The 27,967-nt window shown below is 36.1% G+C and overlaps 1 protein-coding gene across 1 annotated transcript in view; it reads right to left on the reverse strand.

The window, feature by feature from the left end:
- IL1RAPL2 (interleukin 1 receptor accessory protein like 2) overlaps positions 1-27,967 on the reverse strand; it is a 1,036,854-nt gene that overhangs the window by 967,764 nt on the left and 41,123 nt on the right. Inside the window, exon 2 of the mRNA XM_087426516.1 lies at positions 12,335-12,435. Coding sequence (XP_087282642.1) covers positions 12,335-12,419 — 85 coding nt within the window. The 5' untranslated portion in view covers positions 12,420-12,435. The remainder of the gene's footprint in view (positions 1-12,334; positions 12,436-27,967) is intronic.

The raw sequence follows: 27,967 nt of genomic DNA on the forward strand, positions 1-27,967 counted from the left end.
CCTAATACGTAGACACAAGCACAGGGAAAGAGGCAAAATGAGGAGGCAAAGGAATACATTCCAAGTAAGGGAACAGGGCAAAACCGCAGAAAAGGAACTAAGTGAAACAGAAATGAGCAACCTACCCGACAGAGACTTCAAACTAAGAGTGTTAAGGATACTCACTGATCTGGGGAGAAGAATAGATGAACTCAGTGAGAATGTCAACAAAGAAATGGAAGATATAAAAAAGAACCAATCAGAAATGAAGAATACAATACTGGAAATGAAAAATTCACTAGAGGGACTCAAAAGCAGAGTAGAGGATACAGAAGAACCGACCTGTGAGCTGGACAAAAGACTAGAAGAAATCACCCAAGCTGAACAGGTAAAAGAGAAAAGAATTAAAAAGAGTGAGGACAGTCTAAGGGACCTCTGGGACACCATCAAGCGCACTAAAATACGTGTTATAGATGTCCCGGAAGGAAAAGAGCGAGACAAAGGGGGAGAGAATCTATTTCAAGAAATAATAGATGAAAACTTCCCTACCCTAAGGAAGGAAACAGACATCCAGGTACAGGAAGCACAGAGAGCCCCAAACAAGATAAACCCAAAGAGGCCCACACCAAGACACATCATAATCAAAATGTCCAGAATTAAAGATAAAGAGAGAATCCCAAAAGCCGCAAGAGAAAGTCAAGTTACGTACAAAGGAAACCCCATAAGGCTATCAGCTGGCTTCTCAGCAGAAACCTTACAGGCTAGAAGAGAGTGGCACGATATATTGAAAGTGGTAAAAGGAAAAAACTTACAGCCAAGAATACTCTACCGAGCAAGGTTATCATTCAAAATGGAAGGAGAGATCAAAAATTTCCCAGATAAGCAAAAATTAAAGGAGTTTGTCACCAAGAAACCAGTGCTACAAGAAATGTTAAAGGGACTGATTTAAGGGGAAAAGAGAAGACCACAAATAGGAAAAATTTTCTATTTCCATGATAAGAACGTAATGGATACAAATGCACAAAAAAGAGGTTAAATATGATATCAAAAGCATAAAAGGAGGGAGGAGGGGAGTTAAAGAGTAGAGCTTTCAGACAGAGGTCAAACTAAAGAGACCATCAATTCTGTATAGAAGAAGAAAGGAACAGAGAAGGACTACTAAAACACTGAGGGGAAAAAAAAGTTAAAAAATGGCAGTAAGTACATACTTATCAATAGCTACTTTAAACGTCAATGGACTAAATGCTCCAATTAAAAGACATAGGGTGGCTGACTGGATAAAAAAACAAGACCCATATACATGCTGCATACAAGAGACACACTTCAGACCTTAAGACACTCACAGACTGAAAGTGAAGGGATGGAAAAAGATACTCCACGCAAATGGCAATGAAAAGAAAGCTGAGGTAGCAGTACTCATATCAGACAAAATAGACTTTAAAACAAAAACTGTAAAAAGAGACAAAGAAGGGCATTACATAATGATCAAGGGAACAATCCAACAACAGGATATAACACTTGTAAATATCTACGCACCTAATGTAGGTGCAGCTAAATATATAAAGCAATTATTCACAGACATAAGAAGAGAAATAGACTGTAGCACTATAATAGTAGGGGACTTTAACACTCCACTTACACCAACGGATAGATCATCCAAACAGAAGATCAATAAGTAAACATTGGCCTTAAACGACACACTAGAACAGATGGAACTAGTAGATATATACAGAGCATTCCATCCAAAAACCAAAGAATACACGTTCTTTTCAAATGCACATGGAACATTCTCCAGGATTGATCATATATTAGGCCACAAAACAAGTCTCCATAAATTTAAGAAGATTGAAATAATACCAAGCATCTTTTCTGACCACAACGGTATGAAACTAGAAATCAACTATAGGAAGAAAATCAGAAAAGCCACAAATACGTGGAGATTAAACAAAATGCTACTGAACGATGACTGGGTGGGTCAACGAAGAAATCAAAAAATACCTGGAGACAAATGAAAATGAAAATACAACATGCCAGAATTTATGGGATACAGCAAAAGTGGTTCTAAGAGGGAAGTTTATAGCAATACAGGCCTATCTCAACAAACAAGAAAAATCTAAAATAAACAATCTAACAATGCACCTAAAGGAACTGGAAAAAGAAGAACAAACAAAGCCTAAAATCAGTAGAAGAAGTGAAATAATAAAAATCAGAGCAGAAATAAATGAAATAGAGACCAAAAAAAACAATAGAAAAAGTTAATAAAACCAAGAGCTTGTTCTTTGAAAAAATCAACAAAATTGACAATCCTTTAGCTGGACTCACCAAGAAAAAAAGAGAGAAGGCACAAATAAGTAAAATGAGAAATGAAAGAGGAGAAATTACAACGGACACCTCAGAAATACAAAAGATTATAAGAGAATACTATGAAAAGCTATATGCCAACCAATTCGACAATCTGGAAGAAATGGATAAATTCTTAGAATCATACAACCTTCCAAAACTGGATCAAGAAGAATTAGAGAATTTGAATAGACCAATCACCAGTAAGGAGATCGAAACAGTAATCAAAAACCTCCCCAAGAATAAAAGTCCAGGACCAGACAGCTTCCCCAGTGAATTCTACCAAGCATTCAAAGAAGGCTTAATACCTATCCTTCTCAAACTCTTCCAAAAAATTGAGGAGGGGAGGAAGCTCCCTAACTCATTCTACGAAGCCGACATTACCCTGATACCAAAACCAGACAAGGACAACACAAAAAAAGAAAATTACAGGCCAATATCACTGATGAACATCGATGCAAAAATCCTCAACAAAATACTAGTAAATCTCATACAACAATACGTTAAAAAGATTATACACCATGATCAAGTGGGATTTATTCCAGGTACGCAGGGATGGTTTAACAGTCGCAAATCAATCAACGTGATATGCCACATTAATAAAATGAAGAATAAAAATCACACGATCATCTCAATAGATGCAGAGAAAGCATTTGACAAGATACAGCATCCATTTATGGTAAAAACTCTGAATAAAATGGGTATAGAAGGCAAGTACCTCAACATAATAAAGGCCATATATGACAAACCCACAGCTAATATCATCCTCAATGGTGAAAAACTGAACCTATCTCTCTAAGAACAGGAACAGACAAGGATGCCCACTGTCACCACTCCTATTTAACATAGTATTGGAAGTCCTAGCCAGAGCAATCAGGCAAGAGAAAGAAATAAAAGGGATCCAAATTGGAAAGGAAGAAGTGAAACTGTCACCTTTTGCAGATGACATAATATTATATATAGAAAACTCTAAAGAATCCACCAGAAAACTTTTAGAAGTAATAAACGAACATGGTAAAGTTACAGGATACAAAATCAACATACAAAAATCAGTTGCATTTCTATACACTAACAATGAAGTAGCAGAAAGAAAAATTAAGAATACAATCCCATTTACAATTGCAACAAAAAGAATAAAATACCTAGGAATAAACTTAACCAAAGAGGTGAAAGAGCTGTACACCAACAACTATAAAACATTGCTGAAAGAAATTGAAGAAGACACAAAGAAATGGAAAGATATTCCGTGCTCTTAGATTGGAAGAATTAACATAGTTAAGATATCCAAACTTCCTAAAGCCATCTATAGATTCAATGCAATCCCTATCAAAGTTCCAACAACATTTTTCACAGAAATAGAGCAAAGAATCCTTAAATTTATATGGAACAACAAAAGACCCAGAATAGCTAAAGGAATCCTGAGAAAAAAGAACAAAGCTGGAGGTATCACACTCCCTGACTTCAAAATATACTACAAAGCTATAAAAACCAAAACAGCATGGTACTGGCACAAAAACAGACACACAGATCAATGGAATAGAATCGAAAGCTCAGAAATAAACCCACACATCTATGGACAGCTAATCTTTGACAAAGGAGCCAAGAACATACAATGGGGAAAAGAAAGTCTCTTCAACAAATGGTGTTGGGAAAACTGAATAGCCACATGCAAAAAAATGAAAGTAGACCCTTACCTTACATCATACACAAAAATTAACTCCAAGTGGATTAAAGACTTGAATGTAAGACCTGCAACTATGAAACTTCTAGAAGAAAACATAGGCAGTACGCTCTTCGACATTGGTCTTAGCAACATATTTTCAAGCACCATGTCTGACTGGGCAAGAGAAACAACAGAAAAAATAAACAAATGGGACTACATCAAACTAAAAAGCTTCTGCACAGCAAAGGAAACCATCAACAAAACGAAAAGACAACCTAACAATTGGGAGAAGATATTTGCAAACCATACATCTGATAAGGGCTTAATCTCCAAAATATATAAAGAACTTATGCATCTCAACAACACAAAAACTAACAACCCAATTAAAAAATGGGCAAAAGACCTGAACAGACATTTCTCCAAAGAAGATACACAGATGGCCAACAGACACATGAAAAGATGTTCAAAATCATTAACTATCAGGGAAATGCAAATGAAAACTACAATGAGATATCACCTCACGCCCGTCAGAATGGCAATAATTAACAAGACAGGAAACAGCATGTGTTGGAGAGGATGTGGAGAGAAGGGAAATCTCATACACTGCTGGTGGGAGTGCAAACTGGTGCAGCCACTATGGAAAACAGTATAGAGATTCCTCAAAAAATCAAGGATAGAACTACCATATGATCCAGCTATTCCACTGCTGGGTATTTACCCAAAGAACTTGAAAACACCAATGCGTAAAGATACATGCACCCCTGTGTTCACTGCAGCGTTATTCACAATAGCCAAGACTTGGAAGCAACCTAAGTGCCCATCAAGGGAGGAATGGATAAAGAAGATATGGTATATATACACAATGGAATACTACTCAGCCATAAGAAATGATGAAATCCAGCCATTTGTGACAACATGGATGGACATTGAGGGTATTATGCAAAGTGAAATAAGTCAGAGGGAGAAGGTCAAATACCGTATGATTTCCTTCATTAAGTAGTAGATAATAACAACAATAAACAAACACATAGAGACAGAGATTGGATTGGTGGTTACCAGAGGGGAAGGGGGGATGGAGGAGGGCGAACGGGATAATTCGGCACATGTGTGTGGTGATGGGTTGTAATTAGTATTTGGGTGGTGAACATGATGTAATCTATGCAGAAATAGAAGTATAATGATGCACACCTGAAATTTATACAATGTTATAAACCAATATTACTGCAATAAACAAAAAATTAAAAACAAAACAAAAGAAAAACAAAAACAAAAAACACTGTCAATCATCTTGACTTGGTTGGTATTTACAGAATACTACATAGCACAATACACATGTGCATATGGAATATTCATCAGTAGAGGCCATATGTTGGGACATAAAATAAATCTCAATAAATTTCAAAAGATTGAAATATTAGAGAGTATGTTCTCTGACATACATGCAATGGAATTAAATTAGAAATAAAAATAAGATATCTATAAAATCCTTAAATATTTGGAAATTAAATAGCACACTTTTAAATAACTCTGGTTCAAAGAAGAAATCACAAGGGAAATTAGAAAATATTTTGAATTACATAATAATTACAACACAATTGATCAAAATTTCCAGTTCACAGCTAAGGCAGTACTTAGAAAGAAATTTATAGCTTTAAATGTGTTTATTAGAAAAGAAGAAATGTTTAACATCTGAGATCTAAGTTTCCACCTTAAGAAACTAGAAAAAGAAGAGCAAATTAAGCCGAAAGAAAGAAAGAAAGAATAAAGAATGGGGGAAGGAACAATTAAATGAACAAGCAATAAAGGAAAGTAACAACGTCAAAAGCTGGTTCTTTGAAAAGATTAATGAATTTGATAAAGCCCTAGCAAGGAAGACAAATCAAGAAAAAAAAATGAAAAAATAGTCAATATCAGGAATGAAAGAGAGGATAATATTACCGATCTTACAGATATTTGAAGGATATTAAATGAAGATTATGAATGACTCCATGTCAATAAATTTTAAAACTTAGATGAAATAGATAAATCCCTTACAAAAACACAAATTATCAAAATTGACTTAAGAGGAGAAAATTTGAGTAAATCTGTACCTATTGAGGAAATCAAAGCATTGATAAAAGAGCTTTCCACAAAGAAAACTTGAAATCCAGATAATATCAATGGCCAGTACTATCAAACTTTTGAGGAAAAGATAATGCCATTTCAGAAAACAGACGAGGTGAGAACACTTTCTAAGTCATTTTATGAGGCCAACATAATCCTGACACCAAAACCTAATGAAAACATTACCAAAAAAACTACAGACAATATCACTCATGAATATAGATGCAAAATTCCTGAACAACAACCAAAAAATATTAAAATAAATCCCGCAATATATAAGATGAATAATACATTATGACTAAGAAGGGTTTACCTCTTCTAGCAGTGCTGGCTCAACATTTGAAAATCAATCCATGTAACTCACCAGATTAACACAATAAAGGAGAAAAATCATCTGATCATGTTAATAGATGCAGAAAAAGCATTTGAGAAAATTCAGTACAAATTCATAATTTAAAAAACTCTCAGCAAACTAGGAAAAAAAAGGGAAATTCCTCAATCTCTTAAAGAACGCCTACAAAAAAATCTATAGCTAACATCTTAGTGGTGAAAAAGAGCAACAGGGAGCAAGAGGGAGAAGAAGATGGAAAGTGTGAGGGAGACAGACAGAGATTGGGAGGAGAGAAAACAAATGTAACAAAATGTTAACTGGTGAATACAGGTCAAGAGTATATGGGTGGCCATTGTACTATCCATCTAACTTTTCCGTGGGTTTGAAATGTTTCAAAAGAAAAAGCTAAGAAAATACAAAAATAAACCAATTCCTATCTGTCCCATAGTAAAATTCTCAAGTCAAGGTCTGGTTTCCCACATGGGAATCATTTTAGTCTTCTCCCTCACCTGGCTACCCTTTGCAGTTGACACTGAAGATTACTGCAAGAGTCATCCTTCATCACTATTCTCCTGAAAAATAAAATCTACTAATCTACACTACTCTAACCAGGACTCAGGAGCCTTTATCTTTTAGCTTGGCTTGGCTTGCTTAGCCAACTTCAACTGCTTCCCACTTGCTGACTTACACCTCTCCCTAGACACACGTGCCATACTCTGTACTATCTCCATCCATTCACTTAACACTGTGTTCTTTACCTTGAATGTCTTCCTACTTCATTCCAGCTCACTCTGGTCCTACTCACTGTCAAGGCTTGCCTCAAGCCCCTCATCTTCTATACAATGCCCACTACTGATCCTGCCCTTCTCTGACTCCCATGGCTTTGGAGGCCTGTGCTGTGCAAGTTTAATATTGAATCAGATTCTCTTGTGTTATTCTGAAGGAGTTGCATATGTGAAGCATCCCCAGTAAGACAGTTTCCTCCTAGTTAGCTAGATCTCTTATTTTTGATCATACGTTTAAGCAACTTGGTAGAAAAAAATCCTTTAACTATAAATGGTAAACATCATTCAAAATTCTTTTTCAATTTTGACTAGTGTAAACACATATTTTTAACATCATGTGTCATTATGTTCTGGGTTGGGGTTTTTTTTTTTTGCTTAACATGTATTGTTTTATATTCACTTTTCTGTGTATGGATATAATCTAAATACTGGTCATTTTAATAGCTATATAGTGTTCCATCAGGTTAGCATAATCTGCTTAGTCATTCATTTATCCCAATAAGATTAAGTATTAATGAACAAGAGAGTTTTGATTTATTTTCTCTCTCCCTTTCCCCCACCAAAGAACTAGTGGAATGTTGCACATTCCACAACTGTATGTTGCACATACAGTAAGAGTTCTATAAGTATTTCACAGCTGGCTATGCCTTTGGCCATATAAAATTTAGTGACTGAGAGTCTTAAAATTATTTGCTCTTCAACTTCTTCAATAAGTATAAGTTTCATTCAGCTTGATTCTGGTCATGAGTTTTTTCTGACAGATCTCTCTCATCCTTGCCTACTCTTTACTTGCTGTCAACTTTGTCCTCTCCAAACTTGAATACCAGTCCTATACCACTTCCAACGACCAAGCCAATATTCTAGTACCACTTTCTCCTCCTTTCAAGATCAGGTTTCTTCCAAGAAAGTCACCCTAGTCAGAGAGATGAAAGTATCAAGTCTCAGATTATCCCTTTCAATTAAAGAAAAGATCATGGAAAGGTATTTTTCTCCTTGATCTTAGCTCATTAGAATGAATTTAGGAGATAAGATTTCAACAGCTCCTTGTTGATCTAACTTCTAATCTAGTGCTCTTGCATTCCACAGCTAAAGGCACAGTGAATATCCTCAAGCAACATTACTTCTAATCACCATTTTAAAATAAAACATTTTGTCTCCTTTTTAAGAAATCAAAGCATGATACTTCATTTTATTTTTATTTATACAACAATCAATTTCACAAGGAAAGTTACTTTGTTTACACTTGGAAGTTGTTTGAGAGATGACTCTTTCTAGCTTTTGCCAGAAATGTAGACTCACATAGGCTATATTTCTGCCTTTATGGTCTTCTTCAGTCATCTGGCTGGAAATTCTAAAACCAAAGAATTTCCAGTGAGAACAAACTGTTACCCTCTCATCAACAATCAGAAAATTCCATAATTCTATAAACCTCTAAGCCAAAGCCTCATGTAAAGCCTCATTCTCATTATATGGAATTGAATGGTTTGGTTTAAGTCAACCCAAAATGTATCTATAAGTATCCACTGTGTGCCAGCAGGCCTTCACATCCTCTTTACCACTAGGGACTACATTTTTCCAGCTGATTAAGATATTTTGGTAGCTCTGCAATTTTCCTTCCAACACCAGATGACTGAGAAGTTGCTTTGCTATGGTCATCCTCCAGATGTACTGACTGCAAGATGACCCAATTTGGGTTCAGAATCAAACACACCCTCTCATCAAACTGCTCACCCTATTCCTTTCCCCTCTGATATGGAGATTCAGGCTAGGAGAGCTGAATGCCAACAACTGCATAACACAGCTCACATTTTCCTGCAGCAGCTAAAGTCAGAGAAAAGCAAAGGGGACAGTTTAATGTTTCCCCAAAATAAAGTCCATGTATACTCTGGAGACATAAGTTTTTAGGTAAAAAGAAATAGCTAAATAGAAGCCCTTGAGTGATCTCTTCTTGAGGGAGAGTTATTTCTCCCACCCATCCTATTAAAAATTAGTTTTAGATACGTGTGTCCTTTACTGGGCATTTCTGCCACTAGCCTTTGTCAAGATATTAGTCAATTCCCTGCCATAAAGAATGACACCTTTAAGTAAAGCAAACATATTTTTAAGAGTAAACTTCCTAAATTGCCTTATCTATTTAGTCCTAAACTTACAGAATGCCAATGTTGAAGGACCTCATGAGTATTCTGTGAAGATGATGAGAAGCCCACACTTGACCAATCAGCTATAGTCTTTAAAATTAGATGCTGTGCATTTTAGTATGTTCTAATGCAAGCAGGCCCTAGATGCAATCTCAGAGCCATCTTTGCTGCTTCCCAAGCCAGTGTGAATGGGCATTACCTAGAAACATAACCTGTGCTGTGGCCTCTAAAAATTGTATACTACTGGAAATCAGAAGGTTTGTTTCAATATGTGCCCAGGCTAGAATTTAAAAAAAAAAAAAAAAGACTTGAGTCTTTTAATCTTTTCCTTGATTGACAAGTGCAGAAGAAGAAACTTCCATCCCTTGGTCCTCTGTCTTGTACATAAGGGAGGCCCTTGGCATCAGTAGTTGCAGGGATCTTACTGAAAGGGATCCCTGTCCAGAATGAACTGCACAAAAATCATTATAACTGGCTTCACATCTGGCACTAAACAGTTATAAATGTTAATGAGTAAAGGGCACAATCATTCTTCATTTTTCAACTTGGGGGAAGGGAAGGAGGGGAGAAAAATAAAAGTTCTGAGTCCCATTGGTGATTCCAAGAAGAACTATGCAAGCATGAATCCAGATCTCTTTAACTGGCAAAGGGCAAAGGACCTCACAGATTGCATGAAACAAAATTTTGTACCACAGATTTGCCAAAGAGATTTTTAATGTTCTTCAAAAAATAAGGCCAAGTCAAATAAGACTATCATAATGAGAGTGCGAATAACTATTTTCTACAGAAAATAATAATATTAACAGAAGTTTAGGGGCTGGGAAGGTGGTTATCATAAGAATGGGTAAATAGAAAGGATGAGTAAAAAGAACTGCTCCAAAGTACCCCCATTTTCATCAGCTTTGGGCAACTTAGGATATCTTTATTCATCCCATGCTTAATTTTTGTTGCTGTATTGTGAAATAAAAAACAAACACCACATACACAGACATGCACAAACCAACATCAACCTATTAGTCTTCCCTGCCTACTCCATATACACTGTAAATAAAAAAAACAAGAAGGCGTAAGAAAAAAGACCAACTGCATTCAAACCATCTCCAGTGCCCAGACCTGTAGGAAAAGTTTAGCTCCACTATTATAATTACAACAGTCCTAGGAGGTAGCTGAGGGTAAATGGATAGGGGAGGGGAGCCTGAAACCATTAAACCACATTGACTCCAAGGGGAATATCATTTTGGGTAATGTTTCTTCAATAAAGCTCACTGCAGATTTGACACAACTTGGGCTATACTAAGAAGACAAAGCTAAGAACCCCTAGTAAGCCACAAACAGCCTCACACTTGATAAGTAAAGAGTAAAGGGGCAAAGCATTAAAGAATTGATCTTGAAAGGGCATCTCTGTGTAAATATTAACTTCCTCTATGTATACACATTTTTTAACAGCCTCTCTCCTCATAAATCATATGCAAAAAAAAAAAAAACACCAAGACAGAATACATAGGTAGCAACTTGTTTTCATTTTTTACTTTGAATTCTACTTGAATTAAGCTACCATAATATAGATGGTTTTTTAAATTCTCAATTTTTTTTTTCATTTCAGACTCCACTACAGACATTATGACATAACCAAGTGAGGAAAACAGGATCTGGTCCAATGTAACATTTGTTGGTAAGTAATATCTCCAAGTATTTTATTTCAGCAATAATCAACCTGAACCAAGATTGAAAGTGAAAATGTGACTTCAGAAGTAAGGCAAGGAAAGGCAACCATGTAAAATATGCCAACTTGGAGATATTATAGGTAAAATGTTACACACAAATATAGCTGAAAGAGAGTCATAATATGCAAAAATTTGTTAAATACATACATGAGTCTTTACGGGGAGAAAGGCCAATATATTGCCCTACCTTTACCATTCCAGAATCCTTTGGATGACTTCAGCAGTGTTGCTCTATTTTATAACCCGTGACTCACTTTTGTGAAAGACATATTAATATACTATCAATTGAAGAACAATACTATTCTTTAGCTACTTCAATTAGCAAGTATTCTCACCTCAGAAAACAAACATTAACCAAACTCCAAGCTCCAGTTAGTGTTTATTGTTTTGAAAAATAGGCATGCACTTTATTGCCTGGGTTTTATATGTAATGAGAAAGTAAAGAGCATACATTTAATTCTAGGAAATAACTGAATTACAAGCCAGCAGAAAGCCCCATCATAGTCTTTTGTGTCCATACAATAATATATTCCTCAATGTCTTACTGGAATGATTACAGACAGAAAATCAATTTTTAAAATCTCATGCATGGTTTGTAATTACAGCTAGAATGCATAATCAAAACTGAAAGGCATATATATCCAAGTGTTATTAAACAATGATTAAGCTTTGATTGGGGTATCTACTAGCGACAGCTAATCTTTTAGTACAATCATGGCTGCCTGCCAGGCCACCATGTTCTAAGAATAGAAATTTCTTCTCAAGAAATTTCTCTTCAGGCAATTAGTTAATATTTCTGAACTCGGAAGCTTTAAACTTCTGCCTGTTAGGGGTTCAGTACAAATGTGAAGATGTGAGGAACTAAAGCTCACTGATATTTGTCAAAAGCTTTCATTTAAACTGTAATGCTGCACACTCAATTAGGAGGCAAAGGATATATATATTTTAAAGGTTTCGTGTCTTGTCATTTGCAAATGTTTGCTCCCTGGTGTATATTCACTAGCGAATGTAACCAAGCCTAAGTAGGGCTTTAACATTGTATTGTCCACTGAGAGTATACTGCCAGTGAAGTTGAACGAAACGCCACTGGTTTCCCAACATTTTCTCAGTGGTAGGCTAAAATTTCATTTTTATTTTGGCTACTTTCCAACATAGCTGGAACACAAGCACTTCTGTTTAAATATATTCATAGTTAAAGGCACAGATGCTCTCTGGATGCTCACAAAAATCACACATTTTTACCAAATAGTGAGAAGTTGCCAGCAACTTACCAGAATTTCTCTTTGACACCATCTTCAAGTTTGTGCTGACTACAGAACAGACCACAAGGGCCAAAAGAAACGGTGGCTTCATCATTCACTTTCCTTGGCAGCTGAAAAGTTAAAAAAGGATATGAAGTTTGAATCACAGATCTTGGCCTCAACAAAACGGCAGCTATAATTTCACATATCTCCAAGACACATTATAGAGACAATGACATTCTGGTGACTCTTGGCTTTGTTTTATGCAGATGGAAGAAAACATGAAAGTTCACAATTGAATCATGTCAAAGTTCCCTACTTAAAACTTTTCAACGGCTTCCCACGAGATTTAGACCAAAATCTGAACTCCTTCCATTAGCCTTCAAGGGCCTGCAGGTGGGACTCTGGCTGCCTCCTTGATCTTATTTCACCCCTTCCTCCTTGTTGGCTATGCTCCAGCCACTATGGACATTTTATTCGTCCCTGAAACGTGCCAAGGTCATTTCCTCCACATGGCCTTTGACTTTGTGCTCCTCCTGTGATACTCCTCCCCACTCTTCCTGCAGTTCCTTCCTTAACATCCTGCAGTTCTCAGGCCCATATAAAGGCCTTCCCCGAACACTATCTTCAAGTCTCACTCTGTCATTCTCTAGCTCACCTCCTGGCTTGTTTTATTCATAAGAGTGATCAGCACTTACAGTTATATTGCTTATTTGTGTGACAGGAAGAGTTTTTATTCAACTTTGACACTGACATTTTAAAATCAACAGTACTGAATCTTAAACAATTGGAATGAACCTGTTCCAAAACCAAAATAACTAAAAAAAAAAGTATCAAATTGGACTGAAATATTGTTAAGCCCACCTCCCATCCCCCCATAACAGGGAAAGAGGTTGACTAAAGCACCACCAGTAAGCATCTGGGGGGAAAATAATCCTATTTTTAAGTGTTTGTCCCCAATGAATTAAGATTTTTCAGTAAATTTGTTACCTATATGAGGACTCATCTAGGATCCTTTAAGAATCAGAATATAAGCACCACAGAGGTACATGGGGCTCATCATAAACTCAAGGTATAAAAATGGCAAAGGGAAGGGGATGCCCAGTGGTGGTTAAGTTCACGCGCTCTGCTTTGGCATCCTGGGGTTTGCGGGCCTGGATCCCGGGCATGGACCTACACACCGCTCATCAAGCCATGCTGTGGTGGCATCCCACATACAAAATAGAGGAAGATTGGCACAGATGTTAGCTCAAAGACAATCTTCCTCAAGCAAAAAGAGGAAGATTGGCAACAGATGATAGCTTAGGGCCAATCTTCCTCACCAAAAAAAAAAAAAAAAAAAGGCAATGGGGACCATGAGAATGAAACTACAGCAATCCCTGAAATAACGGATGGAAGAAAATTTGAGTGGAAAGGCAAGAACAGTCTCTGGATAACATTTCAAGATCCAGAATTCAATATAAAGATTTGTTTTCTGAATAATTGGTTTGTACCTAAAGGTGCAGAACCTTACCCAGAATGTAAGAGTAACAGGATGATATCAAGTGTTGGGTGGGATCCTCTTCTCCCAGAACCGATCTCAAAGATCCACCTAATATCCTAAATTCAGAAAACTTCCAGAGTTTGCTGTCTGAGACCATCGGTTCAGCTATCCAATGCAGCTAGTGACTTATCATCCCACCTCCACTTTGCAAATAAACAAAGAGCCCTGGGAAGGAGGAGAAGGTCACCTTTTGATAATGAAGATAGACTTTCCTTTCCCAGTTGACATGCTGGACTCCCCCTGCACCACTGGAGCAGGGATAAAGAACCCTGGGGAGTGATGGTGTGTTGGATATTTTCAGATGACAAGGGGACCAGGATGAATCCCTACCCACCCCCAACACACACCAAATTTCTAGGTCCCAAGAAGCACGGAAGGCAAATTTGGCATATTACTAAAGATCCACCATGGACTGAGTAAACAGATGACTCTTGCCAGAGACTTTGCAACATGGGGCAAGATGAGTACACCCGAGAGGAAGATGGCATGATGCCACTTGCTGAGGTTCTGAGGAAAGAAGTAACCAAATCTTGTAAGGGACTTCCAATGCCCAGAGGAGATACTGGGGGGAGCATCTCATCATCAGGCCTGTTATAACAACTACCTGTTTATAAAGTGCCCATAGACAGCTAGAAGAACAACTATGACCAACCAAGGAGAAGACACAGGCAGTTACAAGCATGTCTTTCCCTCTTCCTTTCCCTCAGCCATTCCTCTCCCAATGCAACACTAAAAGAGAAAGCACAGGGGAAAGAGGAGGAAGAAGGGGAGACGTGTGAAAACCTACTATGCACCCGCCAAATTCCTAGCCACTAGAGCCACGTGTCTCATCGGTTTGAAATAAAAGGAAGAGACAATATTTGAATCAGATGGGAGATTGGAGTAAGTAAAGACAGAGGCTTTAAAATCAGAATGAAATTCTGAAAACAGCTGAAAAGTTATAGAATCAAATGGAAATGTTTATCATTGTCCCTTCTCCCAGTGGAAAAAGGTAAGTACACTAGAGCACAATAGGTAGCAATTGTTGGGAAAAATATTTCATGTTTATACTTCAATGAGTTGAAACTCGTAACAAATAACTTACATATATTATCTTGGTTATTTTTGCCTACTCCTTGACCACTAGAATGTAGGCTTCAAGAGGACACTTAGTCATTAACTGTTGTATCCTCAGCATCTAGCATAGAGCTTGACACATAATAGTTATCAATAAATATTTTAATGAATAAAAGAAGAATATCAATGTAGATAACATCATATCAAGGGTTCGAGTAATACAAATAAATGACAGCTTTCAGTGGTTTTTTTCGTTACCCATTTCTTTGAGATAGAATATCTCTTATCCAATTTATGATTATCAAAATCTGAGATGTGCCCTGTCTCCTGCTGTAGCGGACACTGTTAGTACCTGCCCATATCCTCTTGTCCCACTCCAAAAGTCATCTGCAGAAGTATTCCTTCTTTCCTCTGCCAGAGGGGCTTCTCTATCTGCAAAAGCAGCTTGAGCAGCATAGGAGGCAGACTGAAGTTCCAGGTTGTTAACACCCCATGAGTGACTCTCAGTCAATGATGGGAGTTGGTGAATAAATACCCCAGCTCCCTCACCCCTTGGTATGTGCCAGTAGGATTGAGTGGTAAACTGCTCATTAACAACACGCTCTTTATTTGCTTTTCCTCCCTTCCAGTCTGACTTTGCTATGCCCTTGCAGTACTTCCTGGGAAAACCTCCCAAATAAACTAGTTATATCCAAATCCCTGTCTCTGGGTCTGCTTTTGGGAGAACCCAAACCAAGACTCTGATAAGACCCTTATGAACTCCACAAAATTCTTTGTTTTACATAGACTCTACTTGTTAGATTTCCAGGTCAGAAAATTATGTAGGCTCTGGACTTTCAAAAGAAGGCTTACTATTTTTTAAATTATTTTATCGAGGTCATATTGGCTTATAACATTGTGTAATTTCAGGTGCACATTACTACATATCAACATTATTATATATCAGTTTCTGTATAGACTGCATTGTGTTCACCACAAATAGTCTAGTTTTTATCCATCACCATATATATACGTGCCCCTTTACCCCTTTCACCCTACGCCCTACCCCCTTTCCCTCTGGTAACCACCAATCCATTCTCTGTATCTATGTGTTTGTTTGTTGTTGTTGTTGTTGTTGTTTTTATCTTCTATTTATGAGTGAGATCATACGATATTTGACTTTCTCTGTCTGACTTATTTCACTTAGCATAATACCCTCAAGGTCCATCCATGTTGTCACAAATAGCACAATTTTGTCTTTTTTATGGCTGAGTAGTATTCCATTGTATATGTATACCACATCTTCTTTATCCATTCATCCACTGATGGGCACTTGGGTTGCTTAGATGTCTTGACTATTGTGAACAATGCTGCGAAAAGAAGGCTTATTATTTAAAATTTTCCTGAACCACAGGCACACTCTAGCTCTCCTGTCATCTCCCTTTTTAAAACTTATATCTTATTATGCCAGTGACTTGGATAAGAACATTGGCTCATCTGATTTAGCTCTTCTTGATGTATTCACTCAGTTACCTACTCAACTTTGCTGCTTAGATATTAGGAGTCTGCCATGTTCTCCTTACCCTTAACCATCCTGACCATAATTGTACCTTCACAATTTCTGTCTGACAGCTGACAGTTTGTAAGGACTGTAATTTGCCAAGATAGAATATCATTTTAAGGATTCTAATATTTTATAAATGGTGACAAAATTAAATAAAAGATTATTTGAGAAAGCCTTTTAAAGACCCTGTTTTACCCAGTAGTTATTATAATTTTCACCCAAAATAAGAACTATATTTTATAATTGCTATTCAGGGATATTAAGGGTAGAAAATAACTGACCCCAAAATATTTCTACTTCCCTATTTAATTGACCCTGTCTTATTCTTTGTGAAATGAAATACTTAATGTTTTACCTTGACTAGTGAAATCATCATTGGAATTGAATATGTTAACCACAGAATTATTTCATATACTCCCCTTCTTGTCAATTAAAATCGGTGTGGATTAAAAAACTGAACATATCAAGTTTTTAAATCCATATATTTACCCATCCTGTTTCCACAGGAGAGTCCATTTATTCAACAAACTTTGAAAATAACTATTATCTTTTATGGTAATAATAATTTATTGTGAATTTTGTGTGTGCCAGACATTGCACTAAACTGTTATATGGTATTTTATCCTATCAATGAACTTATGAGGTGTTATTATCCCCGTTTTACTTTTTAGGAAACTGACACTTGTGACCTATCCAAGGTCACAACAATAGTAAATTAAGGAAAAAAAGACTTGAATTTAGGTCTGTTTGACTACAAAGCCCAAGCTCTTAACCACTACTAAAATAACTTTGTCCTAGAAGTTAGATGCTATGGGAGTCATAAACCAAGTCTAAGATTTTAAAAGATCACTCCTTGCCTTCAAGGAGCTGTAACCTAACTGTGGCTATGCATGCATACTAGAGTGCTTAGTCAAGTGCAAGACAGTGAAGAACAACCTGTATATGTTAATTGCTAAGGGAATATAGACTAAGAAAAGTGTTTTGTAGCATGTTCAATAGGTGATTCAGACTTCCCATTGAAAGGGAAAATCTGCCAAACCGCCAATTCAAACAGTCAAAGAGAAAGGCCAGCGCAATCCATCTCCCAGCAGTGTTTATCTGCAACAGCAATTGGCCTAAAATATCATCATTAATCAAGGAATGTCTCAGTACTGTGACCACTGGGCTCCCAACATACGGTTCCACACATCTGTTTAAATACTAAAAGTGTCAGAAGCAGCTCAGGTTATCCCCTGGAAATCTTACACTGAAATTTAGGTTTATTACATTATAACTTTTTCCTCTTGGTGATTTTACAACCAACTTACTGTTGTGTGAAGAAAGTGTACGGAAGCATGTATAATACTTTATATGATGGGAATTATGCTGCTATTCAATTATTTTGAAATTACTCTTTTTTTCCCAAAAACAGTCTTCCCCCTACTGTGGATATAAATATGCAATGGTTCTTATTCCTGAAGTTCATACCTGCCTGAAGGCTTTGTGTTTACTGATTCTCTAAGGTTAGCATGTAAAAATCCGAAAAGGCCACATGAGGAATTCTAAAGACTAAAGATGCTGGCACAATGGCTAATGAAGCCATTAGTATTCCTCTCCTTCGAGTACCAAATCCTGATATGAGTAGGGCCATCTTGACAAAAGAGTTTTTAAAAATGTAATTGAACTAAATCTTTTGACAGATAATTGTAATGATAATGTTATGCTTGAATGGTTTCAAGTATAGTTTGTAAATTACCTTCTCCACTTTACTTTTTTCCTCCTTTAAAAAGTACCAGGTATGTCAGGTTCCTGTCTCATGTTAATTTTTTAAAATATCTGTACGGCATATTCTTGACTCTAGAAACCAAAACATGTTTAATTTATGAATATATTTTGACACAATTAAAAGATCCAACTAGATATATCAGCTAGGTTGCAGAGAATATGCAATTATATCATTTCTTAATACATTCTTGCCATCAGAGACAATTTCGGTATTTACGATGTTTTCTAATCATTTGTACCAGCTGGTCATATATATAATCTCCAACCAATTGGAGATTACAAACACACAGACACGCAGCCCACACACATATCTCAGATGTATTATAGATAAAGATAATTAACTTTAAGAGGCAGTTCTGTAGTCAACACACACATCTCAAACTTTTGTATCTTCTAATTCTACAGTCATCTACAATGAAGTCTGGTATTCATATAGAGATAGCCCTGAGGTCCTATTAGACCTTCAATCAGAAAACAAAGATGCAAAAATGTTAATGAGATTCTACTTAGTAAGTAAGGAAAGTTGGTTCTCAATTTGACTCAAATTTGGAAAAGACCTCAAGTTATATAGTCCAACCATCAACAAATCAAGAAAGCCTTTTTACACTATCGCTATATCTACTCTGTCCTCAAGTACTTCCTATCATATGAAAACTGAATGAAGTAGCAGCCCATTCTATTATTAGTTCTAATAGTTAGAAATGGAGGTAGAAAGAAAGAGACATGGAGACTAAAGCCAAGAAAGCTAGAAATACAGAAGTAGGAAAACAGACAGCTAAAGATAGAGAGACAGATAGGAAACAGATGGAGAGAGAAAAAATACACACACACACGAGAAATGGAGAGATAGACAAAACATAGAGAAGTAGAGAGACAGAGCAAAAGACACAAATAGAGACATAAACAGTTGATATATCAAGAAAGAGGGGGAAAAGAGATAAGAGGGATAATGGGAGAGGAACTTCTGAGAGATAGCAGAAGAGATAAAGAGGGTAAAAAGAGAAGCAAACATAGAGGAAAAAATTGGTTATAAGCAACTATAGAGTTCCAGAGGCACGGCAAAAACTGACACTCTCTCAAACTATTCTTTTTCTTGTAGTGATTATAGAGCCCTCAGTTTTGGGCTTGGTATGTAGTCCCCCAAAATGGAATCTTCATTTCACAGCCTTCTTTGCAACTGGATATGGACAGGTAATTGAATTCTTACTATTAAGATGTAACCAGAAGTGTCATGTGCAAGAGGGATCATTCTTTTTCAGGGTTGCTTTAGTTAGCAAATCTAGAAATAAGGTCTTACAAGCTGTTTACACAAAAATTCTTCAATCGTTACTCATTTCTACGTGGTTTATAAATCCCTCATCATCCCACTCTTTCTTCCTCCAATAAAAATGTTTGTCAGTATCTGTCTCAAAATGTAATATACACTTTCATACACTGTTTATGAGATTATTAGTTTGTACAGCATTTTGGAAGGCAAATTGGCAGTACTCAGTAAAATTTAAAGTGCTCAGGAATTCCTCTTCTAAGAATCTATAGTAGAAAATCCAAATCTATATCCAGAAAATCTAGATCTGGAAATCCAAATATGTATGCACAGAAATATATTCGTGTATAAGTATGGTCAATGTAGTAAGTGTTGTAATGGTCAAAATCTAGGAATAAACAAAATACCTTTCCACAGAGGAGTGGTTGAATAAAATATGGTATATCCATACTATGGAATACTATACAGCTATTAAAGAGACTGAGGCAGAGAGCTATGTATAGATATGAGTAGATCTACAAAATATGTAAAAAATAAATATGATCTCATATATAATGGAAAAATTTATGTACGTCTGTACATGTCTGTGTATGGAAATTTATAGAAAAAAGTTCAAAATTTTTAACACTTACTCTTAGGAGGGGAGTGGGATAAAGTCCAATGTTGAAGGGTAAATTTCACTTTTTACTCTATATAGTCATGGTGGTCATTAATTCTATTCTCCAAATATTTATACCTATTTCTCTTCAGGCATATTATAGGATTGTACTTCTTGGCCCCATCATGCTCAGTGGGGCATGTGACTTGTTCTGGCCAATTACTTGTTAGTAAAAGTCATTGCTCACACTTGTGCTTCACTTTCAGGCCAGAACATTCATTTGTGAATGTGATGCCTTCTACAACTATCTTTCCCTCTGCCAACAGTGAATGGTAATATTTAAGATAGTGGTTGCTCCATCACTCTGCGTCACAAAATGAAAAGTTGTGGAGAAGAGCTCCCAGCCAACATGTTATATAAGTGAGAAATAAAACTTTGCGATTATAAACCACCAAGATTTGGGGGTTGTTACAACAGCATAATCTAAATTATCCTTGCTGATACAATTGAAATACTTAAAATTTACATTGAGATAAATATTGTACTTTATGGGTGTAATGTTATAAAAATTAATATGATACTCAGAACAGCACACAATATTCTCTACATAGAGAATACAAAACGTAATGAGACTATTATGCACCACAATCTAGATTCAATATACTCATTAGAATGTAACCATTTCAAGGGCGGGGACTATGATTTATTCTTTTTTGCATCCCCAGCACCAATGACTAGAACATAGAGCGTATACAACCCATTCATCTTGAATGTTGAATGAATTAAATCATTTTTATCCTACTCTGTAGTTTTATATTAATCTCTATGAAATGTCAATGTTAGTTTTAGTCTATTATTCCAAATCATCAAGACCAGTTCAAATCATAAGGCTATTATTCATTTTTATTAACTCTCCCACCTAGCTTTGTGTCATCTGAACATTTCATAAGCTTGCTGTCTCTGCCTTGAATCAAGTCAATAATAGAAAATTCTGAATAAGATAGGACGTGGAACAGAGACCTATGGACTACCACTGTAGACCTCTCTACATGTTGACAGTGATCATTAATCTGATTGATCAACTGGGTATGAATCTATTTAACTCTACTAGAATCCATTTAACTAGCCCATCTTGGCATATCTTGTCATGAGAGATCACTCACTTGATAGACCAGGCTTCCAGAGGAAATATCAGTGTAATAACTCTAACCAAAAGAAGACAACAGGTTTGTTTAGCCTGACCTGATCCTAAGATCCATTAATTTATACATTTGATGAATTTATTGTGTGCCTACAATCGGAATACAAATGGGAACACAACAGGTATGGTATCTACCTCCTGTGTGATCACAGTCTAGTAGAAGAGAAAGACAATTAAAGAGGTAATAACAATGAACTGTTTTAAATGTAATGAGAGGAGAAACACAGAGTGTTTTGAGAACAAAGAGGGGAGAAATCAAATCCACATTTAGGAGAAAGAGAAGGCTTTCTAGAGAAAGTGACTTCTAAGCTAAAACTTAGAACATGATAGGGAAGGTTGTTCTGAGAGAGCATGGCACATTCATTGAACTGAAACGAGTTCAATGTGGCAGAACCATAGAGTGTTGGATAGGAGGAAAAGAGAGAGTGGACACTGGAGAGGTGAACAATGGTGAGAGCACATAGAGATTGAGTTGCCTATAGTACATCTAAACATGGATGCTCAGTGGGAAATTGGAAATACTGAGAGGAGTTAGAGAAAGAGATTTGGGGATATATATTTGGTAGTCTTAAGCATAGAGATGGTATTTAATGTCACAGAAGTAGCTGAATTACCAAAGGATAGAGGCATAATAAAAAGGTGGCCAAGGATAGAGCCCTGAGAAACACCAACATTTAAGAGATGGGCAGATTCAGAGAAGTCTACAAAAGTGACTGAGAAAAAAGGTGACAAGAGAGGTACAAGGAAAACCAAGAGGGAAGCGAAGAGAATAACATATTTCAAGAATGACAACTATGTTAAATGCTACTGGGTAATCAAGTGAGTCAAAAACTAAAAAATGTCCTTTATATGGAGCCAAGGAAAGGCTGTTAGCCAAGAGAAGACTGCCAAAAACAAATCAGTGGAGTAGCAGAGTTAGAACCAGACTGTATCAACTATCAACTGAAGAGTAAGTTGAAGGTAAGGAAGTAGAACAGTGGGTGAGTGGTCACAACTCTCACCAAGATTAGCTGTGATAGCCCGTGCCCTCCTCAGTTTATTTTTAAAAACCTTTCTCTGACTCTATGCCATAAACTTCCCTACCTCTCTTTTTCCTATCACAGCTAATATGATTTCACTCATATGTGGAAGATAAACAAACAAACACGTAGACAAGGAGAACAGATTAATGGTTACCAGAGGGGAAGGGGGAAAGGGGGAGGGTGAAAGCGGTAAAGGGGCACACGTGTATGGTGACAGATAAAAACTAGACTAGACTATTCGTGGTGAACACGATACAATCTATACAGAAACTGAAATATAATAATATATACCTGAAATTACACAATGTTAAAACCCAATACAACCTCAATAAAATTTAAAAGATAAATGATTAGACTCATGATTAGACTGGGGTTATAGGTTTTGGGGAATAATATCAGAACCTTTTTTTTAGTGAGTAAGAAAGACTCAAACAAGCTTTAAATGCTGAAGGAAAGGAGCCAGAATAAAGGGAATAGTTGAATAAAAAGAAAACACAGGGTTAATTTACAGAGCAAGAACCCTAAAAAAATGCATGGATAAGGAAAAGTTTCTGAAGCTCAAGTGGAAGGATTTGCTCTACACAGGAGGATTTTTTGGTCATGAATTAGAAATGGAAGGAAGGCAGAAATGATAGGTGAAGGTAGGATAAGTTTGTAGATCTTGCAGTGGGAAGTTGCTCTTCTGTGGCTTCTACATTCTCTGTGAAACAGTTGGCAAGTTTATTTGAAGAAAGGGTAGGGTAGGAGGTTTGAGGAAGAACATACCTTTTCAAAAGTTAAATAGTTCATTCTAGGATTTTTCTAGCATTGGATGTTAAGTTCACCAATTTAAGTTTCTAGAGCCCAAGTTTTTGTTTTTAATGAACACATTTGACTATATCTAATATTCTTGTAATTTCATTGTTCCTATGACTTACTGCAAAAAGATTTTCCACAAGAATTGAGTAGTAGTAGCTAAAAGGGCACCTTCTCAGTTCACTACCACACCAACTAACTTTTCTAATCCCATTAATCTTTACACTTTCCTTTTTCCATGCTGCAGCTAATTGAGGTTTTATGGCATTTTAAGAAATAATTTAACCTCATTACCCTTGCTTAAAATATTGGGAATCTGAGGTTCAGTGAGGTAAGTAACTTTTACTATAGTGAGGAGCCAATTGGAGGCAGAATAAGCAGTCTATATTTTGTAAAATTTCTTTCTTGTCTATTAGGAACAGCAGTGACAGTTGACTGTTTATAGATACGTAGATAGACAGACAGACAGACAGATGGAAAATGCGGTTAAACTTCTTGAAATATTCAGTATCAAGGACACTGTATCTAACTTTAAATGTCAAGTAATGAAAACAACATGGAGCTGCCAGAAAGAATATATCAACGAACTGTCCTCTAATAGTGCAATGCATCTAATTCGTGCCTCTATGTTTAGATAAATGACAACACCTATTTCTACAATATTGTTTCCTATATTTTTAATTATAAAAGGATGACAAAAACATTGTGTCTCATGAAAAATTATAAAATAATGAATATTTTGTCATATTAAGTAAGCTGTAAAACAAAATATTATTTACTATACTGTGTCATACCAGGTTTGTTGTTGGTTTTTTTTTTGAGTGATGGAAGGGTGCATATAATACTTTATCTGGGTTATTGACCACTGTAAAGTAGGGCAATGTAGCCTTTTGAGCCCCAGTTTCACTTCTTATTAGCTATATGACTTTGGCTGAATTACCTATACACTCTGACCTTCCATTTACTTATCTGAAAATGGTAGTAATAGTAGTACCTACTTCATAAGGTTGTTGTTTGTATTATATATAATACATATAAAATGCCTAACCCATTATCATACACACAATCAGCCATCAGTCCATGTTAGTTATTGTTATTGGTGCTGTTAATGTTATTAATTCTGCTTGGGGAAGTCAGAAAAGGTTTTTCAGAGGAGGTGACACTTCGAGAATAAACGTAAGTTTGCCAGGTAGGCAAGGTCATGGGGTGAGAAGTACAGACAGACTAAATCTGTGTGTGTGTGCGTGCGTGCGTGTGTGCGTGGGCACACATGTCTTGGGCAGAGCAGAATCACATTTTATATGGAGGCAATGCATTAATGATTTAGTAATTTCTCTTCACTGGCCAATAGCTACAAGACTGTGAAGTAACACTTAGGCAAAATAAAAGTATAAGTATCTCCTTTTCTCTTCTTCTCTCCTCGTTTTCAGAATTGAGGAAAATTTACCCTGCTGTCCTACAACTCACGTCCATTGCCACCACAAAGCATGAATCCAGGCATCTGCCCATACCCTCCAACTGGGTAACCCTACTCTACTTTTTCTGCAGAAATAATTGTTGATGTTTTCCCCTTTTAAAACTTCCTTTTTTCAACCTCTTTATGGTCTCAGGTATCAACTGGTTCAACAGACAAAATTGTCCTTGAAAATGAGCCAATGGAAAAAGTTAAAGACTGATCCTTGGTAATGTGCATTTTAATTTAGTCTCCTAGAGATTAGTTCAATAAATAAACAATACTTCTTTTTTATAATAATAATTATCATCATCATGATTATTAACCTGGAAATCTTGTCTCCAGACACCGATGTTCCCATACCTTTTCAATATAGCCCAAAACTTTCCTGCAAATGCCTAATTATACCCTGGGATCATCCCAATTGTTTCTTTTTTTTTTTTTCACCTGTAGTTTATTTATTTATTTTTTTAATCTTCCTTATTTTATTTATTTGTTTTTAATTTTTTGTTTATTGCAGTAACATTGGTCTATAACATTGTATAAATTTCAGGTGTACATCATTATACTTCTATTTCTGCATAGATTACATCATGTTCACCACCCAAATACTAACTACAACCCATCACCACACACTTGTGCTGAATTATCCCTTTCGCCCTCCTCCCTCCCCCCTTCCCCTCTGGTAACCACCAATCCAATCTCTGTCTCTGTGTGTTTGTTTGTTGTTCTTATTATGTACTACTTAATGAGGGAAATCATATGGTATTTGACCTTCTCCTTCTGACTTATTTCACTTTGCATGATACCCTCAATGTCCATCCATGTTGTCACAAATGGCTGGATTTCATCGTTTCTTATGGCTGAGTAGTATTCCATTGTGTATATATACCACAGCTTCTTTATCCATTCGTCCCTTGACGGGCACTTAGGTTGCTTCCAAGTCTTGGCTATTGTGAATAACGCTGCAATGAACACAGGGCCTTTCAAAAAAACGTATCCCTTTCTCCCAACTGATATCCTATTTTTTGATCCCCCTTTTGCTGATCAACACTGGTAGCATCTATCAAATTAACAATGATTTTTAAAATAACAACCTACCTCAACGTTAGAAAGCCTGAAGTAGAACAAACACTCTCATACACTGGCAGTGAGAATATAAATTGTCATTCATTTTCTGGAGAGCAAATTAGCTATTATATTTGTATTATAACCTTTAAAAATTACCTATCTCAAATAATGCAGTCAAAGACTCAGCACAATGTTTTATTCTAGAATTATCCCTAACAACAAAAATATAAGATATCCAAAAATATAGCAAGTGTTAGATCAATTACAGTATGTCTCTATGATGGAATAATTCTGCCTTAATGAAAAATTTCAGGCAAAAACAAAAATTTAAACCCTTTGACCCAGTATATCTTAAGAAAATAATCCAAAATGTAACTAAAGATTTATGCACTATGTCCATCTCAGCCATATTTGTACTACTAAAGTTAGAAATAATCCAAATGTCCAATAATAGGAGATTTATTAAATAAATTATGGCATATTCATATGGTGGAATAGAATATAGTAATTAACAATTAGGTGTTCAAAAATTTTAATGATATGGGAAATGCTCTTGACAGAATGCTAAGGGAAGCCAAAATACAAAACTGTAAGTGCAGAATGATATGTGTAAAAAGATTTATGTGCAAAGACTGCAGTATGATTTATAATATCAAAACTTAAAAAGCAAGTTAAAAGTTCAAAAATAGAAGAGATTAAATTATATTATATCCATACAATAGTAGGGGCCGTTGTAGTGGCGTAGCAATTAAGTTCACGTGCTCTGCTTCGGTGGCCCAGGGTTTGCCAGTTGAGATCCTGGGCGGGGACCAATGCACTGCTTGTCAAGCCATGCTGAGGCGGCGTCCCATATAAAGTAGAAGAAGATGGGCACGGATGTTAGCCCAGGGCCAATCTTCCTCAGCAAAAAGAGGAGGATTGGCAACAGATGTTAGCTCAGGGTTAATCTTCCTCACACACACACAAAAAAGCATATTATTAAAAATGATTTTAACAACATGGCAAAATGCTTATGTGAAGTTTCGAAAAGCAGCCTATAAAAGGAAATGAAAACAGGATCTCAAAGAGATAGCTGCACCCCCATGTTTATTGTAGCATTATTCACCATAGCCAAGATATGGAAGCAACCTAAGTGTCCGTCAACAGATGAATGGATAAAGAATATGTGTGTGCGTATGTATATGTGTGTGTATACACACACATATATAATGGAATATTATTCAGCCATGAAAAAGAAGGTAATCCTGCCATTTGCAACAACATGAATGAATCATGAGGGCATTATGCTAAATGAAATGTCTGAAAGAGAAAGACAAATATTGTATGATATTACTTATTTGTGGAATCTAAAAACGCTGAATTCAAAAAAACAGAGAGTAAAGACTTGGTTACCAGGAGCTGGGGGGTGAGGGAAATGGGGAGATATTGGTCAAAGGGTACAAACTTCCAGTTATAAGGTTAACAAGTTCTGGGGATCTAATGTACAGCATGGTGATTAGAGCTAATAATACTGTATTACATACCTGAAAGTTGCTAAGAGAGTAGATCTTAAATGTTCTCACCACAAAAAAGAAAGGGTAATTATATGACAGAATGGAGGTATTAGCTAATGCTATGGTGATAATCATTTTGAAATATATAAGTGTATCAAATCAATATATTGTACACCTTAAACTTACACAATGTTATATGTCAATTACATCTCAATAAAGCTGTGGGGGAAGGACATTAGGGGGAAAAGCAGGCTGTAAAATTAATGAGAAGCATAATCTTAACCATAGAAATACCCACACACCCCCTGGAAGGAATATAGTTTATATTTACCTTATATTTGGGTGATGGGATTATACAGTAAGAGTTTATATTATATTCATCATTATTGACATGATTCCCCAAAATAGGCAACATTTTAAATTAATATGTATTTTTAAAATCAGTCAAACCAAATAGGGAACATCACTACTGACCTTACCAGGGAAAAAAATGATTACAAAGGAACACTATGAAAAACTGTATGCCAACAAATTATAAAACTTTGATAAAAGGACCAAATTTGCAGAAAGACACAAACTACTGAAAATGACCAAGAAAAAGTAAAAATCTGAATAGATCTATAATAAGTAAAGAGATTGAATTGATAGTCAAAAAACCTCCCAGAAAGAAAATCCCAGGGCCAGATAGTTTCACAGTTGAATTCTATCAAACATTTAAAGAATAATTAATATCAAATATTCATAAACTCTCTCAAATAATATCAGAGAAGGGAATACTTCCCAACATATTCTATTAGGTCAATATTACCCTGATACCAACATCAGACAAAGACATCACATGAAAAGAAAACTACAGACCT

The sequence above is a fragment of the Ceratotherium simum genome, chromosome X (assembly GCF_057802395.1).
Source record: "Ceratotherium simum simum isolate JZ-2026a chromosome X, ASM5780239v1, whole genome shotgun sequence".
NCBI classification, from domain to species: domain Eukaryota; kingdom Metazoa; phylum Chordata; class Mammalia; order Perissodactyla; family Rhinocerotidae; genus Ceratotherium; species Ceratotherium simum.